The following is a 22,259-nucleotide window of genomic DNA, read 5'->3' on the forward strand; positions in this document are numbered from 1 at the left end:
CAAGAGGCGTCTGTCCATGCGGATAGTTTTACCACAAATTAAATCCCAATCACCATTGACAGCGTCAGAGACCAATACATTAAAGGTGATATGTGGGATTGGGAGAATTTCTGTTGCCTCTCAAAAGGCGAAAATCGAATAACAGCGCACACACACAGAGGGGACGTGACTTCTCTGCTCAGGTAGACATTACTCCACTATGTATCTTTACACAGTAAATAGTTGTTTACTGCTAAATTAATGCTCTGGATTCCATATATTGCACCTTTTTAAAAGCGGCACAATTAAACCAAAGCTAACTGCACGGCTAGATAACAGGAGAGGTAAGAAAGAAACAAGTTTGGTAGTTAAGATGAACATTGTAGTCATGAAGCGGTCAAAGATCACCAACCATGAAGATTTTATTTCTACTGAAACATCCAGTAAACTGCTCCGTTACTGAAGGAACTGGTCCATTAATAACAAACATAACCCTGGTAATGAAGGAAACGGACATGTTCCCTCATCATCAATACTGTCAAACAGTTTCTAGAGAAGTGGTTTTTTCTTCCCAAACAAAACACTTTAATCCAAAAGAAGAAGAAAAAAAAGCATGCTCACTATTTACTGTCAAATTGGCTTTCTTTGTGAGCCAGACAGGTCAGTTCTGAATGGAAATTGTATAGTATTTACAAGCACTGTGGACCGACCTATCATATGGTTTCACTACACACAGATTGCTTCAGCAGTGCAAACATGGCCGTTGGTGTATGAACCTCTTTGGAAATGTTTTATCTCCTGCTGAGATGAAGCTTGGCACTGACACGTTAAAAGGGAAAATATACAGAATGCTCAAGGCATAAAATTAAATTATACAAAGCGAGCATAGCAAGTATAAAAATAACATGTTTTGGAACAAAATATAAAAAAAACCCAAAATTATATACAAAAAACAGGCAGCTGGCCGGGAAACGGCAATAAAATAAAGTGTGTGTATTCACACGGTACAGCAAGCGGATTGTGCAGAAGCCCAATAAAGTTCAAGTGGCGGCAGCAGCAGCAGACAGGATGCTCGTCTACAATGCAATGTGCTTTATTGAACGAGGAAACCCTCAGTTTGGCCCGGGGGGGCAGACGTCCACGTCGTCCAGAGACAGGCTGCTGGCGTACATGGACGTCCAGTCTCTGAGGAACAGCTCCTCCGCTTGGCTCTGCAGGGTCTCTTGGCCTTGTTCTACCACAGAGCCGGTCTGGTTCACCACCAGGCCCACTCCGGCTGTCTGGCTGAAGTAGTCCTCCGACCAGTTGGACGTCCCTGTGAACACGGGACACGTCAGTTAGAACGCACGACCGGCACAGGAACATAATGGGACTACGACGTTCTCTTCTCTGAACAAAGCATCGCGTTTCAGAAGCAAATTAAACGTTTTGCATGAAATATCATCTGCAAAATATGCAAAATTTGTAGTACTTGTCAGGCAAATGTAGGGGAGTAATAAGTACGATATTTCCCTCTGAAATGTATCTTAACTGTACTTCAGAGGTAACTTTGGTATTTTCTTTACTTGGACGCGGCAGCCTCCGACTTGTTTTTGCCACCGACAGGCTGAGATTGTTATCATAAGTGTCCGACAACTTTACCGATGGACCCAACCGAGGAATAAAACCTGTTTCTTTACTTCTCTGCTTGTTAATGCGTCATGTGACTTGTTGCCGGAAGACAACGGTGGAAACGTGAGTGAGAGTTGGACAGAGCAGTGCCGGAGTAGTCAGGGTTTGTTGTGTTGGGAGTACCAAAAAAAAGCTGAGCTCATTGTTATCTAGAAGATTTACAATGTCATGGCTGAATAGTTGGATGATTTCAATGATGTGGACGAGGCCCACAGATTTCTGAACGAGACGCAAAAGGTGAAGAAAGACGTCTTATTTCTCTGTAGGAGCCTTTCCAGAATGTTGTCAGACCCTTAAAATAACAATCCGAGCCCGTCGCAGTGGATCTTTTCTTTGTTAGACAGGTCAGTAACTGCTGATAGCATACCTATGTAGACCACTCTGTCTGTGACCATGTACTTGGCATGATTGACTCGTGCAAAGGGAATCTTCATCTGCTTCCCTGTTGAAGGCACTCTAAACACTTTCTGCACGGAGACAAAACATCAGGAGTTTAGGATACAACAGCATTCCGTTTAAGTCACTGTGTCATCATGCAGGAAATAGAAAATCCCCCAACGCACCACGGCAATGTCACACTTAATTCGAGGCCTGTTGAGCGCCAGCAGGGACTGCAGGAAGGGGAACATGGGGGCGGGAGAGTGCTTCCAGCAGCTGACCAGGAGGCGGACCTGCACGCCTCTGGTGCAGGCCGCAGTACGCAGGGCCGAGTCGATGGCCGGCCAGAACCTGAGAGAGAAGGACCAACGAACCCTTTAGCTTTCTAGAAGACGGGCCGATACCAGGATGTCTTCGGTGCTGGAGGAAGGGATAATGTGCAGGTGAACCTCATCTTACTCAGAGGAGCTGCTTCGTCAGCCAATCGGGGTCCAGTGTTGTGACTAATTACCCATCATGCATTGCATTATTTGTCACTGTAACACCTGTATCTAATAAGTAATTGACTCAGCAGTGAGATTCACACCATTGTAACAGTGCAGCGGTAATCACTGGGGTCACCTGAGCGGCTCCGTGTGCTGAGACAGAGGGATGTAGTCCATGACGGAGACGTGAACGAATCTCTGGGCGTCATCGATGACGGACAGGATGGTGGTGAGATCGTCTGAGCGGCCGCGGGCGGAGATCTGCGGAGGGGAGCTCTGCAGGAGACGGATGCAACGCAGGAGGTGAGAAACACGGGAGCAACCAGAGAGGACATGCGATCTTAGGATAATTAATTTTTCATGTGAAAATGGTTTAAACTAATTTGTCATATGATGTAAATGCTATTCTCCTATTCCACTGAAATCTGCACAATATGTCTTCCTGTTGGAGGAAGCTTGCAGAGTCGATCTGCACTTACAGACAGGTAGACTTGAGCAGCCACTCCGTTGAACTTCAGGCGCAGGGGATTCTGGGAGCTGGACAGGGCGGAGAGACGAGCCGGCCAGTACGGCGGCAGGGAGCCGTTGCTCGCACCGCCGACGCTCCAGTACACGCCAAAGATCCGAGAGGCGTCCTGAGCCAGGCAGCTGCAGTCCTCCACCGACAGGCCCACCTCCTTCACCTCGTTTCAACAAAGCACACGGCGGGGTTACTTTCTGTCTGACATCTAGAGTCTGTAGAAATGCTATTAACTTGCTGCCACATCAGTTCAACTGAGGTCAAATCTACCACTACATCTACGCCCGCTAATGAGGACACCGTGCTACCTGACTCAGAGAGCGCCAGTCCATGTTGGCACTACCCAGGTACAAGTGCTTCTGATCCACCACCCACAGCTTGGTGTGGACGATGCCTCCAGTGACAGCCTTGAGGTCTACCTCTCTGACTTCTGCACCTGGAAGTCAAAATAAAAACACGCAGACGATCAGAAATGACTGCAGAGTCATCACCCCAACTTGTTGGATCATAGTAGTTCATGTGTTCAACTTTCAAATGGATTTGTTCTTACAGTGTTTTTATTATTTTGGCATATTTCTGCATTAATTCGACCAACAAGTTTTCTGTTGAGCCATCGTGTGTGCCATTGGGCTAACTGACTGACTTTTTAGCTAGCTAGCTAGCAAACAATATCATGCCTTGTTAAGTAATACAGAGCAGATTAAACTTTGATTTGGGTTTGAACTTGAATTTACTCAAATCGAGACTAGTTGTTTTTGTGCAACAGAGCTCTGCTTACTTATACATTTGCTCAGTTTAAACCTAGTTATGCTAAACTCTGATTAGCACTGATCTTAGATTAAAGGAATCTGTGTTGGTGCAACCCAGCCTTAGTGTGTGTGTCTTAACATACACATGATGTGGCCTAGTTCAGTTATATTTTACACACGACACAGAGGCAACGGAATCCATATTGTGGGTGACAACGTACCTGCTGCAGCCAGTTCTGCCGTATCTGCACTTGAGGTCTGGGGGGCGTTGACGGCGATCTGGAGTTTCACACCTTTGGATTTGAGCTGTTTAAGTTGCTCAAAGACCAGTCTTCCCTACAAAAGTGTGTAGACGGGATATCACACACATTGGCGGTTCAAACGATTACTGCGTCAGGAGATTAGAGCATGCCAGTGAGCTAACCTGAGAGTCAGAGGAGCCCGCGAGGTCGTCGCCCTGCAGAGTGAAGTAGAAAGCGGCGATATGCACCAAGCTGTTGGCCCTGTCCAGCAGATGCAGCCAGTTGTCTGCGATGCTCCGTATGGACGAGGGAGCAGAATGGTCGAGACCCTCAGGGATGCTCTCCACCAGCTGCACTCTGAGCAAAGGGGGGGAGAGACACTAAAGCTACAACCACTTACAAACAAAACAGAGTGCTGCCATCATCTTAAACTAGAGCTGCTCAACTTTGAAGTTGGACTGGTTTATGATGATTTCTTCAGCTGCCCACGACAGCTTCAAAACAGCAAAATGGACATAAAGTCGGGTGCATTTGTGCGCAGCTAACTAACAGATTGAGACCGAAAAGGGGGAGAGAGAAGGGACGACATGCAGTACAGCGCCGTGAGCCGGATTTGAACCCGGGCCGCTACAAATTCTCACTTTCTGTCACAGCTAATGGCTCACGAGAACAAAGCGTCTTACCGACAATCGGTGCTGCAAGGCTCTGGTATAAAGCCCTCCAGCCAGTGCAGCTCCAGCTGAGCTGCGAGCTGAGTCACGGACAGGGGAAGGCCGTACTGCCAAACGTGCTGGCCGAACCCCCCTAGAAGCAGCAAGGTGGCGGGCAGGAAGCAGAAGAGGCCGAAACTGGCGCATCTCGAGCTCTGTGGAACAAGACCAGCACCAGTTTAACTCGTGAGCGAATGTGTGAAGCTAGGACGACAGCTTTGAAAAGGAGACTGGGAAACAGCAGAGGACCGTGTTGCATGCCAAAGCTGTCACTGCAGGGCGTGGTGACATTCCTTTGTGTGTGGCTGACTCTGCTGAGACCACCGAGAAAACAATATGAGGCAGTAAGATCAACACGGCTCACCTTAGTTGACCTGGCTGACTGAGCTCTGGCGGGCTTCTCTGGCGCTACAGGAGAGGTAAGAGCTGAAACCTCGGGCCTGCTTAATGTGAGCGGTTCGCGATGCTCCTCCACTGAATCGTGGCCCTCAGACTTCTCATCTTCAGACTTCTCATCCGCAGACTTCTCATCCGCAGACTCCTCATCCGCAGACTCCTCATCCGCAGACTCCTCATCCGCAGACTCGTCCTTGCATTCAACGTCTGACGAGGATCTGCAGTCCCTAAATTCGAGCGTGTGCGTCGGCTTCGTCTCCCACGGCGGCCGTTCGTCCATAATAGCCTTCTCTCTGCCAACCTCAGTCGAGTGAAGGATGTCAGGCACTGACTTTCCCATGTCTCCAGAGGCGGCGAGGATGATCCTGCTTCTGACCACAACACCGTACTCCTTTTCTGGGTCATCCTCTGCGGCGCCAGCTTCTGTTTCAAAGGTGTGGCGCTGGTCTCGCTCTTGTACGTGCTGCTCCGACCCTTGCTCTGGTCTGAGGGCAGGCCTGGGGCTCGCAGTCATTGACGAGTACTGCGCAAACTCGGACAAACCCCAGCTTTTGGGTGCAGTAACCAGAGGACTACGGGGTGCTGCTGCTTGTTCTGTGCTGCCGAACAGAGAGGGGGCTTCCAGGCCCACAATGGGGACGCGGACCGTTGGCAGGGGGAGTGCCGTTTCTCTGACGTCGGACGGCTTGGATTTCGAGGCCTCCGCACTCCCACTTGCGGCTCTCTCCGGAGGCTCAGCTCGGGGGACAGGGGCATCTTTCTTGGGAGCGGGCGGCTCCGGGGCCTGGCTTGCATTGGCCGGCCGTTTGTGGAAAGTGGGGATCCGGGAGAAGAGTTTCCCGCATTTGAGGTTCATGTCTTCCTTCTCCTCGAGCTCTCTTCTTGCAGCCTTGTCGTCAACCCGCAGGCGGTCCAGCACAACTCTGCAATACTTCAGCTCCTGAGGAAGACAGCACTTTATGAGACAAAAACAAACAAACATGCATCTTGTGTGTAGCTTATATGAAAATCTATCTAAGTTTTAACCCAGTGGCTCTATGGCGACATCCTTAGCTACACATCACACCTGAAATGTTTGTTTGTTTTTAAAGCCAGCAGTTAAAAAGACATTGCAAACTCATTGTAGTCTTTTGTCCCTTGTCTTGACACTGTGTAACAACAATACAGGAACACTGAATATTACCTGGAGATGCTTCCGTAGCACTGCAAAGAGTAGCTTGCTAGCTAGAGTAGCGACACCTATTGAAATAAGCTCTCTCTGTCTGGTACACCTCAGCATGGCCAACACATACTGAACAACATGTTGTCCTACTCATTTATGAACAAAACATGAGTGCTACCATGGCTACGACATTCTCTACCGTTACATTCTGATAGCAGTTAAAGCTGAACATACTTTGCTTCAAACACACACCGGCATCTCATGGCAACCGTCTTTCATTATTCCAAAGAAGAAAGCCGGGCTGGTCCATGAAGGCGTGGCCGCTCTACTGGTTATATTTCTGCAGCTGCTGCATTCATTTAACAAGATGTATTGTAGTCCTCCCGTTAACAATGACATGTAACTTTCCAAACAGTGTTTTATTTACTTTACATTGATGCTACTGAACTGCGACTAATAAGTGATTATTTTCCTTCTTTTTTTTTCTTCTCCAATGTTTTTAATTTGTACTCGTCTTATTGTGCAGTGACAGTTTTTACTTGTCACAGTAGGACAACCCCTGGTGTAAATAATACATGGTGGACTTCATTGAGCTGCTTCGGTTTCAGGGCCCTGCTATAGAGCATAGTGGCTCATTGTCACAGCTAACCGGGGACACCTGAATCCAGCAGGGCCCTCGTTAATGTTATCAGTAGCACCTGTGCTGGTGTTATAGGCCTACAGAGTGGCTCACTGTCACAACCTGAGTCATCCAGCAGGGCCCTCGTTAATGTTATCAGTAACACCTGTGCTTGTCCCACAATGACAAGACACAACTGTCTGCTGTGAAAAAAACAACTATCCAGTCCAGTAATACAGGATTTTTTGGGACACATATCAATGTCAGCACAACATATTTCTTTTTAATGATGATGCTTCAAATAAGATTTTTTTGAACAGGGCATTTTGCAGTTAGACTAAAAACATGTTTTTTAAGTTACTTGAAACATATTTGGGAATTTAATGTAACGTGTTACACTACAATCTATAGATAATTATCTGCCAGCTGATAACACACTGATGACAATATATAAATACGTTAACTTAAGGCCTTACACTGACAGTCCAACATTGTTAGTTAAATTACATTTGTGGGCAGAGATGTAAGTCGTGTTCACCCGATGCTAAATATAGAGCTTCACTGCTCTACAACCATAGACTGTTTCGGCTAAATAAGATTAAGACACTTCCGCATTAGTCTGCGAATATTTGCTGATAACAAAGCTGCAGCACAGACACAGCTTCATTTCTCTCACCACGTGGCTGCATAAATAATAGTTATCCAGTCGGTCTCGGTGGATACGCTTCTCCGGCCTGTATGAAGCACCTAACGGTGTGTGTGTGTGTGTGTGTGTGTTTGTTTTTGTGTGTGTGTGTGTGTGTGTGTGTGTGAGTTGAATTATTAGACTACCGTTACACCAGCCTCCTCAGCAGTTTCCTCCTCCAGGTCAGCGGGGACACTTGGGAGCGTCTCCATCACTTGGCTCCGGACAGACTCAGAGTCTGACTTATCCGAATCCTGACGGGACAAGATCGGTAACGTTCAGTTAACGAGACACCGCAACAAAGCACCGGTTATCTTCCACAGTGTTAGATTGAAGGACGTGTATTTTAACCTACAAAAAGGCCAAAAGTAAAAACGTTGTGTTATCTTCTTCACATAGTAAACACCGTCAGCGTGAAACCCCCCCCCCCACACACTTACCATGATGCAGTAACTTGCTAGGTAAGTTCTGGCTGGGCGCAGGGGTTTGACGCTCGCGACGCAGTTATAGCTATTAACGATTATGCTAACCGGATAAGCAACTATGGCATACGTAAAGTAGTAATAGCAGTATATATACGACAGTTTAAGGCAGGCTGGTTGCTATCTAAGCCCTTCTGGAATGTTTCTCTCGGGTTGGAGCGCTAACGTCGCCGTCCTTGACGTTAGCGAGCAAGCTACGTGGCCGACTGTGAAGTTTTCCGCAGCGGAGGGAGGAAGAGGAGGCGGAGAAGCTGAGTAATAAAAATACCCACCTCGTACGTAGCTGTCCCGCGCGGGCGGGTCGACCTCCTCCGAGCTGCCGGCGGCATCGCATCCAGCAACCCCACCTCAATCGCCTGACTGGGGTGGGTGGGCTTTCTGGATCGTAGCACCATCGACATGTTGGACCACGTAAACAATGCAGCAGCTCCTTCGTGATGCACGAGATTAACGTACGGACCGCAAACAGCAGGCACGATCCACTCTGGCTAAAGTCCAGTATAAAAAGGTTCGCATTGAACAGCTGCCAGGGTTATTAAAACACCGATCCCAGTGACATAAAAAAAAAACACCCGTAACGTTTAACCCGGCATGAACGCGCAGTGTTTCTCGAGACAAGTAAACAATAACTTGAAGAAACCGCGATTTCCCGTCACCGCTGATTGGCGGTTGAATTCAAAGCAGTGGCTCCGCCCACCAGACATACGTAGAGCACACAACACGGAAACAAGGGATCACCGTCGTCTGCTGTTTATCCAGGAGCTCGGTGTTCACTTCAAATAAGGTCTGTTATTATTGTTACGTGATGACTGACAGCGCTTACATTTGCTCTTCTATTGCGAGAAATCAAAAGCGTGACAGAGCGACGGGAGAGTTGGCATTCACTCTGGTGAACAGAGTTAGTTTCAGTTAGCTGAGCTGTTGTTGAGCTGACCTGTACGGAGCATGAACCGACCTGGTTGTTTATGTTCCAAAGAGCAAAGTAGAGACATGTAGCTAGCTAGGTGGGTTACTGAGTGTCAAAGGTCACCGAACAATACCCAGGGCACGTGAACAACGTGTACAATGTGATGTCCCACGAGCGTCACATGTCTGTCAGATTTCTGCTTCAATTAGTTCTGAAATACTAAAGAAAATCAGCTGAAAATGAAAGTTCCAGTGTGAAGAACAGCAGTAGGACAATCTCTTGTGATCTGGAAATATTTGTTCACTCGCTATTGGTCATTGCAGAATATTATAAGACAAAAGTATTGGCCACAACCTCATAAGGTCTCATGATGTATATGAAATATTAGTGTTATTGGTGCTCCATTCTGCCCATCTTTTGCTCGGTGTTCTGCCCGTGACCTGCTGACCCCTGGTGATCTTTGTTTCAGGCCTCCCATGTGAACTGTTCTGGCTGAGAGGGGGAAGGTTTAGCAGTTTGTATTTTGTGTGATGACGGACAGTTAGTCCGTCCCGTCAGTACTCCTATGGAAGCTCCGGTCACAGCCGCCCCTCCTCCTCCCAACTCCTCCTCCCTGCCTGTCCCGGTCCCCCTGCGTCCGGCCGCCGCCCCGTCGGTCCAGCTGGGCTTCACCATCCTCTACACCACCCTGTACGCCGCTCTGTTCCTGGTGGTGTACGCGCAGCTCTGGCTCCTCTACCTCTACAGGCACAAGCGCTGGAGCTACCAGAGCGTCTTCCTGTTCCTCTGCCTGCTCTGGGCTGCCATCCGCACCACCCTGTTCTCCTTCTACTTCTGCAACGCTCTGCAGGCCAACCACCTGCCCGTCGCAGTCTACTGGCTGCTCTACTGCTTCCCCGTCTGTCTGCAGTTCTTCACTCTCAGCCTCATCAACCTGTATTTCACTCGGGTAAGACCGGGGGGACAGGACAGGACAGGGGTTGTTTTCTTGAAGCTGGGACACGCCAGCTTCAATGTAGAGGGGAGTACTGATGAAAGAAGACATTGTGCCATAGATGAATAAGTGAAAGTAAAAACAAGTTTCATTGTCTTTGAGCAGGGGGAATTCCTTTCACGAGCCGTCTGCATGACAGCTTTTAAGTGAAACCGTGTGGAGCTTTAGAGAGACTGAGAAGAAAAGATGGTTAACAAACACTTTGTTCGCTTTCAGTTTCCTTCTGAATGTCACACGTTTGTGTTTACTCTGTTGCGTATTTCTCTCTTGTACCACAGGTGCTACTCAAAGTGAGAGAGACGTATAGCTCAGACGTGGACAGAGGAGTGTAAGTATCACTCTACCGTCAGAATAATACAGTATCGAGCCTTTGTTCTGAACCCCGATCTCGATTAGACCCCGATGAGCACTAATCCATCCCCGTCCCCCTCAGGTGGCTGGCGCGGTGCATGTACGGCGCCCTGAGCGCCGTCTTCCTCTGTGTCAACGCGGTCTGCGCGGTCCTCGGGGACCGAGACGGCGGGTCGGGGGAGTTGACCTGGAACCTGGTCCTGGTCCGAGTCCTGGTCAACGACTTGCTCTTCATCCTGGACGCGGTGTTGCTGGCCGCCTTGCTGCTGCTGCTGACCAGACACTCGCGCTCCACCAGCCCCTACCTGATCAGCAAGGTGTGCTCGCCATCGGGCTTTGAAGTGACGCAGCGTTGACTTTATTTTGAGTCAAATGTGGAAATTAACATATGTATTAAAGGGGCGCGTCAAGATTAGTTGACCCCTCATGATTAGTCCTACTCTTAGTCTTATGTCGTCTGTGGCTCTGGAGGAGTTTTGTCTGAGAAGGTGACCCTGGTGACATCACTATGACGTCATCAGGGTTATCTCGGCTTGGGCGCGGAGAATACACATTTATAACCGTACAAACTGGAATTGGGGCTGTTTACCAATCTGGGAGGGTCTACTGAAAGGGAATATTGAGTTGCATTATGGGAATTGTAGGATCTCATACTAGGGGCATACTTTAGGGAAGTATAAAAGCACCCCCTAAAACACAAGCTGCTTCTCTGTAGTTCTGGTTGTACTCCAGGCTGACGGTGTCTTTTCTTTCTTCTTCTACCGGACCAGGGGACCACAGTGTGCCGCACAGCGACACTGGGAGCAGCAGTGATCTTGTTGTTTGCCAGCCGAGCCTGCTACAACCTGACGGTGCTCGTTCTGTCCCAGAGCCAGCGCGTGGAGTCGTTCAACTTTGACTGGTACAACGTCTCCGACCAGGTGAGCGTTTCAGTCCGAAAGCACGGCGCATTGTTCCAGTTGGCAGTAACGGCTGTCGATATTTTCATATCTCAAAAAACGTCACGATAAGCCATGGCCAGTAAAGAAATGCCAACACACCACGAGATAACCCTGTGTGTGTGTTTGTGTGTGTGTTTGCAGGCTGACTTGCGAAGTGAACTGGGCGACCGGGGCTACCTGGCCTTTGGTGCCATCCTCTTCATATGGGAGCTGCTCCCGACCAGTCTGCTCATCCTCATCTTCAGAGTTCGCCGGCCGGCTCAAGAGGTAGTCGGCACAATCGGATTAAAATAAAAAAAAAAACTAGAAATGACACATGAAGCGGTGAACGTCTTTTAAAGCTGTGTGTGTGTTTCGTTTTTTCCACAGACCAGCAGCGTGGTCGTCAACAACAGGGTCCTACCTCGTCCCTATTTCTTTGATGACCCTCAAGGCAGCGACGAAGATGCACCTGTTCCATGGGCACGCGGGTCACATCCACACTCGAGGTACTGTCCTCACACAGGTGGAGCTGGAACCATTAGTCAGTCCACAGCTACTCGTCCACTTTTCATACTTGATTAATGATTGAAGTTGGTTATCGAGGAAAATAAAATGCAAACGTTCCCTCGGCCCCAGCTTCTCCAACGTGATCCGTTGCTGTTTATTTAATGTAGGGCTGCAGACACACAATCATTTCAGTCTTCGATTGACCTGCAGATCACTTTCGCACTGTAACAAGTAACAGACTAATAGAGAAAATAGTTGGTAGATTAATCACTGATGAAAAAAAAGGTCTTCCAGGGTGTCTGCGGGACAAATCATGCAAGTTTTAAAATACACATCATGAGCGTAGGGCCTTAATACATCTAGAACAGACTAATGAAGTGTTCTCATGTGTGCTGCTTCTCACTGTTTCAGCTGGTACGGAGCCGAGACCGCTCCTCTCCTGTTTGCCAGCAACCCCCCAGACCAGAGCCACCAGCACCACACGTTCTACTCCACCCCCCAGAACTGACCTCCACTTCCCACCACTATGGGGGGGGCGGGGGGGGCGCCGTGTCCCCGAAAGACATTCATCTCATGGGCAGACCGCACAGTAGCACCTCCCTCTGTGGACAGTTTTTGCACTGAAGACCTCAGGAATTCATCAACAAACAGTGAATATGCACCTTGTAGTTTTGGAACAGAGAATATATAGATTTTTCTGATTTATAGAATTTTTTTTTTCTTGGCTGGATTAAGTTTAAGTTACAATGTGTTAGCTTATTTAAAATCCTTCATTGTCCTATTGTTGATTAATAAAATGAACTAGCTCTTACTATTCCCTAACAATTGCACATTTAGCTTCGTAAGCATTCCTCATTAAACTAGAAAGGTGCACTCAGGGGAGCGCAGATCTCCGCCAGGTGGGTCTGAACCGACCGCTCAGTTAGCTGTGAGCCGTACACACCTTCTCAAACAATAAAAGTGTGCAAACTATAATCCCCTCACTTCGGATCGGTGGGCGCAGAGTAGCGACTGGGGGTCGGCGACGCACTCAGCTGTGTCATCGCCAGCGGCCCCCCTACTGTTCAGAGCAGCGAGTGAGGACTCGGCACGAGACGGGAAAACAAAAGGTGTTTTCAGAGAGTGTGAGTCGCCGCAAACCACGAGAGGTCCTCGAGCTTGCAGCCAGAACCGGCCACCCAAAATATGATGCGGTTTGCTGCAGCAGAATGCGAGACTAGCCGTGGACAGACACAGAGGCGCACACTGACGCGCACGATCCTCCTGGCGGAGGTAATTAATGCACATAACGTAGTTGATAAGCTTGCAGCATGTGATGAGCCTTGGAAACAACCACTGACAGTACCAATATGCAGTTTTGTGAGGAAGGTCACGTCCCTCTTATATTGTGTGAAGTCACTAAAATATATAGTATCAACGGGTCACTTTTGGTGTTCTGCTTCTTTAAGTCATGTCTCACTTCTAGTTCCTCATCAGCAGGTTGTCTCTCTTCTAATCTCATCGCTGCAGGTATTCACCTCGTCGAGTTGTTTCCTTTAGGGCCGCTGTCTGCCATTTTGGTTTCTATGTCACTTTTGCGAAGTTTAACCATTTTTATTTTTTAAAGTTGCTTTTGATTTATTCCCTTCCTGTGTAATTGTATTTTGATGTACGTTTAACTTATTTTATATGACAAATCAAATGTCAGTTTCCTTTACTGGATTGAGGCTTCCTCACAGAAAGTCACTTATATTTTTACCAGATGATTGATATTTACTATGTAAACAGCAAACCAATAAAAACTATCTAAATGAGCTTGTTTGGCCTTTATTTACTACAAACTGTACTTAATTAGTGCCCACGTTTCCAATGTTTATTCATCAGTGAAGGTCTCTTATTTCTTTGGTCTTTTATATTGGCTACACTTTATTTTACAGGTCTGTGGTTTCTGCAGTTTCCCTTAAAGAATGATGTAATTTGGTATTAATTATGTGGAAAATAATTAGCTTGGTACTCTGAACATAAATCATAATTCTGAAAACACAATTCAACAAAATGTTTCCAATAAATGAATGTATTTGGGTTGGAAGAAAGCATTTCTTTCCTATAATTAGTAAGAAACGCATAAATCTAAAAACTAACATTGCTTTTACAATAATAAAAGCAGATAATCTGGATGGGATTTGGGTTTGGGATTCTTCTTGGCAAGAAAACATGACTTCTTTCCAAAATATCTTTAGAAAATGACTGGCTAAGCTAACGCATGTACTAAAGGTTAGTACATATACACAAGTGATTATGAGTTTTAATTTTACAGCCCAATCTCATTCAAAGGCAACATTAAAAGCTCGGACACCTGAAGAGAAGTGCTCTATGGAATCAGTGAACATACACACCATGGTACATGTTGTGCCACTGCCATTTCAGTCAAACAGTTTATTCTGCATTATGTACAGATCATCCTATTAAAACTTTATACAGTATGTACACATTCAAATAATTCGGTATGATACAGCGACTGCAGTGGCGACAGAAGAGTGATGAAGGTTAAAGAAAAAAAAACAAAAACAAAAGAGCCAAAGCAGCTGATCAACTTCCCTCCATTTGAATTCTCTGGATGTGACACAGATCCAGGTGCTGTGTAACATGTTGACCACCTTTTATGCCGAAAAGGAAACTGAATTAAACTGAAATCAAAAGTGCGGGCAAAGACCTCACCGACAGTAAAACTACCAAACACACATCCGAACATCGTCTCCATTACACCGACCAGATAAATGGGTTTGAAATTCCTCCTCCACCTGATTAAACCTACAAACACCTGCAGTACTCTTATTGCAGTAGTCATTCTGAAGGGGGAGGGGGGGGGGGGGGGGGGGGGGGGGGGTGAAAAAAAAACAAAAAACAACAGAAGTCGTGCTATTGCTTTCTGACACAGAAGCGGTCCAGGTGAGCGGTACCGATCATCGCGTCTCCCGGTAGCCGGAGTCCAACTCGACGACGGTCGGGAACCTGAGCCTGTGGAAGGCGAGAGCCACGAGGAAGAGAGGCGATGAAGAACCAAAGCAACCATCTATCAGCTCAGAGTTCCTGCCGGTCCAGAGCAACGTGTCCCGAGTCAGAGCACCAGCATCAGTTGTCAGGAGGGGGTGAGGACGGCGGCGACGACGACGAGGTCTCCAGCTTACGGAGGCGGCGGCGCCTCAGCTCGGCGGCGTTGGGCTCTCCGTCCTCGTCGACCCCCCCGGCGGCGCCCGCCACTCCGTCGTCCAGCTCTTCTCTCGGCTCCGTGTCCGAGGCGGTGGAGGCAGAGTCCGCTGGCTGAGGGGAGGCTGCGGCTCCGTCCACCTGCTCAGCTGGAAACGGAAAAAAGACTCATTTAAATCAAAATGACACAATCTTTTGTTTTTATTAATAGAAACAGAGTTTGTAGTTTACTCACTGCTGGAAGAGCTGGTAGAGTCCTTCTCCTGGCTGGGGCTGTCCTCGCTGCCGTCAGCTGCAGGAGGGGAAGCTGCAGCGGCGGCGGCAGCGGCGGCGGCAGCGGCGGCGGCGGCGGCGGCGTTCGTCCCGCTGGCTGCTCCGGCGCCGCCCTCGGCCCTCGGTGGACTGTGGAGAACACAGCAGCAGAGGGTCAATGACTCATTACTGTGAAAAGAATTAATAAGGCTGGCTGCGTTTAATGATTCGGTTCAACTAGAGGCGGCTCAGTTACGCGAGGGTGGTGACGGTGCTGAGGTAGTGGTGGATGTTGAGCATGGCGGCGTCCAGCAGGGTGTGGATGTTCTGGAGACACTGGAGCCGGGCCTCGAGGCCCCGCCGACCCTCCGCCTCCAGCTCCCTCAGCTCCTCCTCGGTCAGCCGGGACAGAGAGGGAGGAGGAGGAGGCATGGACGACACTGGGGGAGAGGAGGAGGAGGGGCATTAACACAAATATTTAAAGTTCAGTATTAAAGAAATGCCATCAGGTGACGTGACCTCGAGGACTGTGTGATGGACAAACTAAAGTGTTGCACATGTAGTGGGACTTTCACACAGAGTGACAGGACAGAACGTTGCTATGGTAATGCTGAACACTTCCTTAAACAGAGGCGCGAAACAAAGAAGTAAGACAATGTTATCACCTCCATGACTCACCCACAATTTCAAAATGTCTAATTATTTCTATTCTTTGAGAAACGCACTTCCCCGTCTCTCTCAGCATCTATCGACAATAAGAGCGTCAAGTCACCAAGCGCACATCTGTTGTAGTCTGCAAGTACAGAGAGTCGGCGCTTACCGAAGGGAGGAGGGGGAGGCATGAGCCACGGCGCGGTGGGGAAGGGAGGAGGGGGGAAGGAGAAGGGGAAGCCCGGGATTGCTGATCCTGGAGCTGCGGCGGCGTCTGCGGCCGACGAGGCGGCCTGGCTGGAGCCTGGTGGAACAAACACAACAGCGTTTTAGCTAGATGTCACGCAGAAAAGAAAATGGAATAAATGAAAACAATACACGTTAGCAAACAGCTTCAGACACTTAGGGTTGTGGTTTTCTAGTTTCCTCTGTGTGCTGTGGTAAACTGCGAGCGTCGTCCTTACCGGCGGCCTGTGTGGCCTCCGTGCCGCTCTGTGGCGCATCGCTGGCACCCGGAGCTGCAGCCGCTGCGGCAGGAGGAGGCACCGCAGGGAAGGGACCCCAGAAGGGGAAGACGCCGGGGGGGAAGCCGGGTAACATGCCTGGGGCCACTGGAGAGGAAAACGGAAACAAAAGAGTCCAAATATGCATTTACCAGAGGACGCTTGAAAATATGATTAGTGTGCTCTGCAGAGTGGTCAGCGTAATCAGACTCGTTAGTTAAGTAAAGCTGGACCAGGATTGTCTAATTTGTCGACAGAATTCCTTAAAATGTAGCTTAAAAAAAAGATCCACACGGACTCAAGAGGATCTGGAGGTCAGAGGTCTCTATAGTTCCTGATAAACAGGTAAACGTGCTCTCGGGTGTTGGAATGTGCAGCGTTGCACAAGTTGTTTCAAAGTAATAAGCGCCTCTAGGAAGCGGGAGGAAAGGGGCGTGAGCGCTGTTTTTTTTCGACTCTCACCATTGGCGGGCGGGGCCGCGGGGGCGTTGGCGGGGGCCGCAGGAGCAGGGGGCGGGGCCTGGGCCGGGGCCGGAGTCTGATTGTTGTTGGACGCGCGGAGGACGTCCATGCGACAGGTCGGGCAGGTCTGCTGCCTCTGGAACCAGGAGCGTAGGCAGCTGTGGGGAGGAAAGGAGGCCAGTGACATTATTCAAAAAGTACCACAAGAACAAACGGCAACGTTTTAAACACAAAGGGCTCGCAGAGGTTCCTGTGTAAAGTCATGTTTAATTCCCTTCACTGACTGGTTCATTGTTTAAGTACAGGAACTGCGTGCGCCATCGGTTACTGTAGATGCTGACCACGTCCCGACGTCTACGTGGTTTTTTGTTTTGTTTGTCCAGCATCTTTCCTGCTGACCACAGGACTTACCTGGAGTGGAAAATGTGATTACAAGGCAGTTTCTTGGCTCCGGTGACCATTTCCTCTCGACAGATGATGCAGACGTTGTCAGAGGCCAGCAGATCTTCAGGAGTAGCATCGGGGTATCTGAACGCAGGCAAAGACAGGAAGAGCAGGAAACGTATAAGATAAAGTTGGATTCACACTGGTACTATATATCTAAATGTGCTGTCGGGTTTGTTAAAACTTAAGTAAGAGCTGGTCAGAGTCGCTGTGTAACAGTGTGCATGTTCTCCAGCAAACCTCTTAAAGATATTACTCTCATTTGCATGTGGGCTGTAGTCTGTATCATCAAATGATAATTAAAACCCAACTTGTATAAATTAATAAGAAAGACGTGCTGGGAAATAAGGATTTTTACTAATACATCAGTGCAATCAGGAAAGTCTTAACATAATTGGGATGATTGTTGATTTTAGAAAGACAATGAGGCGAAGACAATGAGGCGAAGACCCCCCCCCCCCCCCCCCCCCTCACAAACACATCTCCACCTCTGGTGAATAAAGCTGGTAAACGCTCGTCTGTCTCTAGGGAGCTTATGAAGGCAACATTCCCGCGCTAAGTTCTTATCGTTCAGACAGCAGCAATAAAAAAAAAAGCATCCTGACTGCAAACATTACAAACTATCATGGGATGTGCACGGCCCAGGTCAGCTCTGCAGCGGGTGATTGAAACCGCCCAGAACATGATTGCTACCCGTTTACCGAGCTGACAAGAGGTGCCTGCGTAGAGCTCAAAGGATATTAAAAAGTCAAGACCCACTCCAGCCCACAGCCTGTTCCCCAAGAGATCAGCTTCTTTCTGTATTCATCCCCCACTCCCCACATATAATAACGTTTGGTTTTCTGCGTTTTTGTTAGGTTGCAAAATGGGCCTTTCCTTGCACCGCCCTGCTGTACAGTGACAACAAATAACCGTGTAACTCACAGTGTGTTCATGTTGCGGATGGCTCTCCGAGACATTATAGCATCTGTTACGGCTTTCTTGAACTGCCTGAGAGGAAAAGAACGAAAACCGCAGCAAACTCAGAACATGTCTCAAATAAGAGTTAATACAATTGATACAAAGGCATAGACATATACGCTAAACTTACAGTCTGATATACAATCTTAATGATATTTCATATTTAATTCCAGAGTAGTGGAAGTAACAACAACCAAACCCTCTGACCCCCACAAACACAGAGGCACACAGCTGCTCACCTCATAGCCAGATACATGGGCCGGATGGCAAACAGGGGGAAGGTGTGGACCTTTATCATGATGGTCATGAAGGCGATGTACAGGATCACTTTGATGAAACCTGGGATACAAACATCAACCAATGTCTGAGTATGTCCGCCATCGTTTTACTCACACACACACACACCGTCTAGAGGAAAGATATTCCAGCGTCACATGTTGAACCACAGCTGGAGACGGTACCTGTGAAGAGCTCGGTGTAGAGCATGTAGACGGCCTTGTTGTCCCAGGGATTCTCACTCTGCAGGTCGACGGTGTGCAGAAGGTACTTGATGAAGGTCGTCAGCACCATGGTCATCAGGATGGCATACTGAGGGGCACACAGAGAGGAGGTATGCCAAAGTGTCCTTTGTTGTGTGTGTATACTAGCAAGTGTTATCTGTCACAACCGTTGTGGGGACACAAGAACATAGCGTGAGAAGGGTGACAGTAAGAGGTTGTTTTTATCTTAAACATGTCTTAACGGTTTATGTCCCAATCCTATATGATTGATGGGTTGGGGTTGAGCGATATGGAGAGAATCCATTGATATTTTTGGTGAAATACCTCGATATGGATTAAAAGTACTCACTATGCAGCCAAATGGGCTCATTTAGTTGTTAAGATTTTGATATATTATAATATTAAATTCTTCTTATTGATGCAGTAACATGTATGATGCATTTTAATGTTGTAGCTGACTGCAGTAGCGCTAGCTCCCTTCATGTGTTTTTCATACCAGTGGTTGGTTTAATTTACTCAGTATGAATAAATGTAGTGAAGCAAAAAGTACAATATTTCCCTCTGAAATGTAGTAGAGTAGGAAGTAGCATCAGAATTGTGCTTACGTACGGTACTCGAGTAAATATACAGAGTTGCGTTCCACCACTGACTAACACCATGCTGTCGCATAAAGGGTGTTTAGCACCAGAGCTGCCAGTCTGGAGTCCTGAAGCCTTTCACAGCTGAGAAACACAGAGCTCAAATTGAGCTGAAGCTAAAGAATGACAAACCTCAAACCCGAAAACAAGCTGCACTGAGGCTCCTCGGGTGATGATGCTGTGACAGGCGTGGTTGACAAACAGGAAGTCCAGGATAGCCAGCAGTCCCATGAGAGCTGCAGGAAACAAAGAAGAGCGACTAATACTCCTGTGAGGGGGTCGAGGTACCTACAACGCAGAAGCTCCACAGAAACATAGAAATCAACACCTTTGTTTAGGCCCAGAATAAACAAGTGTGTTCAGTATTTGAAAACGTGTCTGATGGATTATAAATGTTAATAGCTAATGGGCCGTATTCTGGAAATCAAACTGGATACATGTCCTCAATTCAAAACATAGTTGGCTGCCAAATTAAATCTGACACTGAATGGATTTCGTAGTAGTGTTTGGATTGTGTTATTATGGTCTGTTAATGTCAACCATTCCGGTGGTCTGTGGTGGTGCAGCTGGCCTCGTGTGCAAACAGCACTGATTTGCATACAGTTTCACTGAGCCAAAACAAAGATTTAAGAAAAAGATCAGGGGAGGGCAGAATGACTCTGACGTGGCTGATACCCTGTACTTACACAACACTCTGAAGTGAAAGATCCAAGATATGTTTGGACTCCGTTCCATCTGAAAGACAAAAGATAAACATTATTTCCTTTCTACCTTTAAACAACGTGCTATACACGATTACAGTAGATTGAGTAAACTGTGTAAGATAAGGAAGGTGTTGTGTTTTTTTTTTCTCTCTCTCATCACTCACAAAGTCCACCCGGTCCTCAGCCAGCCAGTGGAAGCACTTGAGGAAGAGCAGGAGTGTGAAGAGGGCCACAAAGCGAGGGGAGAAGTCGTCCCTGAACACAGTGAAGGCCAGGCACGTCTCGGTCACAGCGTACCAGGAGCGCTCGATGAGATGCTGAGGGCCCAGAGGACAGAACGCGTGAACGCATGCAAAACACAAAAGGGCCGATATAGATACAACGGAGACCATGCATTGCATAGTAAACTGAATGTGTGTTATGATGAGTCAAGGGAGTGATACATATACATTTTTTTTTTTTTTAAACTCTACCTCCATTTCTGCAGCCCTTAGCTGTCCAAAAAAGACCTTCCTCATGAACTTTCCCAGCAGGAACACCAACACGAAGGCCTGAATGTACAACACCTGATGGCAGAAAAAGGGAAAAAGCGGGATTTGTCACACTGTCATTGATATTTGAAAGATGGGTTACACTTCTATACAGCTCACACCAACAAAAAAAAAAACCCGCCCTTACCGCCATGCTGGGGCTGCTCTTGGTGAGGTAGACCACGGTCGGGTAGAACTGGTGTTTGAGGAGGTAGGCGTGTGCCACCACGGCCCCAGTCAGAGCCAGACTGGTGGCAGTCACCAAGAATGATCGCACCATCTCGGACTCAGCTACAGATGTACTGCGCTGGGGGAAACCGGATGAAAGGGTGGGGGGAGAGAGAAGAGGAAGGCTGTTGCAAGTGAAAGCTGACTGTTGTAGCGGAGCGGCATGCAAATACAAATGATTTCCAAAAACTACAATGATTGGCTCCAGTGAAAGCAATGCAGCGATGTGTTTGATACTGATTGGGAGGGAAGACTCTCGAGCATATTTGCACTGTTTGTGTGCACAGTGAAAGGATTTCATTAGCCAAATTGTTGGCGTGTTAACTAAACAAAAGAAGGCCTTTGGGGTTGTTTGAGTGGGGAGAAAATAGAGAGCTGTCAACCTGCCAGGTGAACTAAAGTGTTATGTTTGAGAACCCAAGTGTCAATATTTACTACAAATAATGTTTTAAATTCAGCGATATGATCAGCACATTTTAATGAGCTTTCACTAAAAAAAATAGTTCTTTTACCAGTTATTCTCTTACCACTTTTATGTAAATAGCGTTAACTGACGAATGAAAAGCTACAATCAATAGAGCATTACATGACAATACATCTCAGAGTCGGATTAGGTGAATATTGTTAGTGTACTCTTCTTAGGCCAGACAACAGAACACAATGCATCATATGTCAATGCACGTACAATGTGCTTAATTTAAACTGTTGCTTGCTCTGCCTCGTTTCCTCCTGCATAGATGCTAAGCAGTGCACTTGTTAGCATTGTGTACACTCCCACTAATCGCAGGTACTGAATCGAATCACCCCCTCCAGAGCTGCATTTCTCACATTGAACGCAACGTAATAAACTAGCTTATCTCTTATTTCCTGCTTTTCTTAAAGTAGCTTACCAACAACGTGTACTTTCCTAGAGAAGAGGCAGCTCTCTTAGCCAACTTAGCTCGCTGACATTAAAGCTAACGTGGTAAGAATGAAGTCTCAAAAACACGAACAAACTTGTGATAGCTTACCAAGAAAGCGAGAAACTTACTTAAGCTAAGAAGCTAGCCACATACTTCTCAGAACGCTGACTATATATTTGTTCGTATTAGTGACGTTACTTTACTCCAGAGACTACCTAGCTACATGTCAAAGGCAGGTAACTAATTAGGTTAGTTAGCTAGTGTTAGCTAACGTTAGCTAGCTAGCAGGTAACAGCTGTCAGTGCTCTGCAGGACTCACCGACTCGATGTCTGCGGAAGACTTGCTCCTTCGTTAACTTGACGGGTGTCTCCTGGCCTACTAAAATCTCTATATTCTCTGCGGCTACTCCATTTCGACCGTTTCAAGGTAGCCTCTTTACAACATTTATTATCCTCGCCCCTATCCGTCTGGCTACGTGTTTATCTTTGGCTTGCTCCTTGGGAGCCACATCACATCCGGCTGCTACGGTAATTTGACG

The 22,259-nt window shown here is 47.6% G+C and overlaps 3 protein-coding genes across 6 annotated transcripts; 1 reads left to right on the forward strand and 2 right to left on the reverse strand.

The window, feature by feature from the left end:
• Nucleotides 1–378: 378 nt before the first annotated feature.
• Nucleotides 379–8,544, reverse strand: pld7 (phospholipase D family, member 7). Of its 2 annotated transcripts, none has more exons than XM_079168019.1 (12): nucleotides 8,351–8,544; nucleotides 7,743–7,850; nucleotides 5,099–6,070; nucleotides 4,708–4,889; nucleotides 4,207–4,381; nucleotides 4,004–4,118; nucleotides 3,342–3,469; nucleotides 2,993–3,196; nucleotides 2,650–2,789; nucleotides 2,214–2,379; nucleotides 2,018–2,117; nucleotides 379–1,294 (listed from the first exon to the last, which is right to left on the reverse strand). In XM_079168019.1, the coding sequence occupies exons 1-12, from the start codon at nucleotides 8,477–8,479 to the stop codon at nucleotides 1,092–1,094; spliced, it is 2,622 nt and encodes an 873-aa protein (XP_079024145.1). In that variant the 5' UTR covers nucleotides 8,480–8,544; the 3' UTR covers nucleotides 379–1,091. The 2 variants fall into 2 exon arrangements, with proteins under 2 accessions (XP_079024145.1, XP_079024146.1); XM_079168020.1 differs by lacking the exon at nucleotides 8,351–8,544 and adding an exon at nucleotides 8,037–8,272.
• Nucleotides 7,728–13,546, forward strand: gpr137 (G protein-coupled receptor 137). 2 transcript variants are annotated; one of them, XM_079168022.1, is made up of 8 exons: nucleotides 7,728–7,867; nucleotides 9,455–9,934; nucleotides 10,258–10,307; nucleotides 10,413–10,647; nucleotides 11,101–11,250; nucleotides 11,413–11,538; nucleotides 11,641–11,759; nucleotides 12,172–13,546. In XM_079168022.1, the coding sequence occupies exons 2-8, from the start codon at nucleotides 9,551–9,553 to the stop codon at nucleotides 12,266–12,268; spliced, it is 1,161 nt and encodes a 386-aa protein (XP_079024148.1). In that variant the 5' UTR covers nucleotides 7,728–7,867; nucleotides 9,455–9,550; the 3' UTR covers nucleotides 12,269–13,546. The 2 variants fall into 2 exon arrangements, with proteins under 2 accessions (XP_079024148.1, XP_079024147.1); XM_079168021.1 differs by lacking the exon at nucleotides 7,728–7,867 and adding an exon at nucleotides 8,800–8,862.
• Nucleotides 13,547–14,140: 594 nt separating this feature from the next.
• syvn1 (synovial apoptosis inhibitor 1, synoviolin) lies at nucleotides 14,141–22,205 on the reverse strand. 2 transcript variants are annotated; one of them, XM_079167078.1, is made up of 16 exons: nucleotides 22,040–22,205; nucleotides 20,739–20,892; nucleotides 20,534–20,626; nucleotides 20,225–20,377; nucleotides 20,043–20,091; nucleotides 19,489–19,592; nucleotides 18,680–18,806; nucleotides 18,458–18,557; nucleotides 18,183–18,248; nucleotides 17,226–17,342; nucleotides 16,815–16,972; nucleotides 16,314–16,460; nucleotides 16,019–16,153; nucleotides 15,455–15,638; nucleotides 15,182–15,348; nucleotides 14,141–15,095 (listed from the first exon to the last, which is right to left on the reverse strand). In XM_079167078.1, the coding sequence occupies exons 2-16, from the start codon at nucleotides 20,868–20,870 to the stop codon at nucleotides 14,872–14,874; spliced, it is 1,956 nt and encodes a 651-aa protein (XP_079023204.1). In that variant the 5' UTR covers nucleotides 20,871–20,892; nucleotides 22,040–22,205; the 3' UTR covers nucleotides 14,141–14,871. The 2 variants fall into 2 exon arrangements, with proteins under 2 accessions (XP_079023204.1, XP_079023203.1); XM_079167077.1 differs by having other exon boundaries at nucleotides 20,739–20,897.
• Between the last annotated feature and the right edge of the window lie 54 nt (nucleotides 22,206–22,259).

Source organism: Pholis gunnellus (genome assembly GCF_910591455.1).
Source record: "Pholis gunnellus genome assembly, chromosome: 10".
NCBI classification, from domain to species: domain Eukaryota; kingdom Metazoa; phylum Chordata; class Actinopteri; order Perciformes; family Pholidae; genus Pholis; species Pholis gunnellus.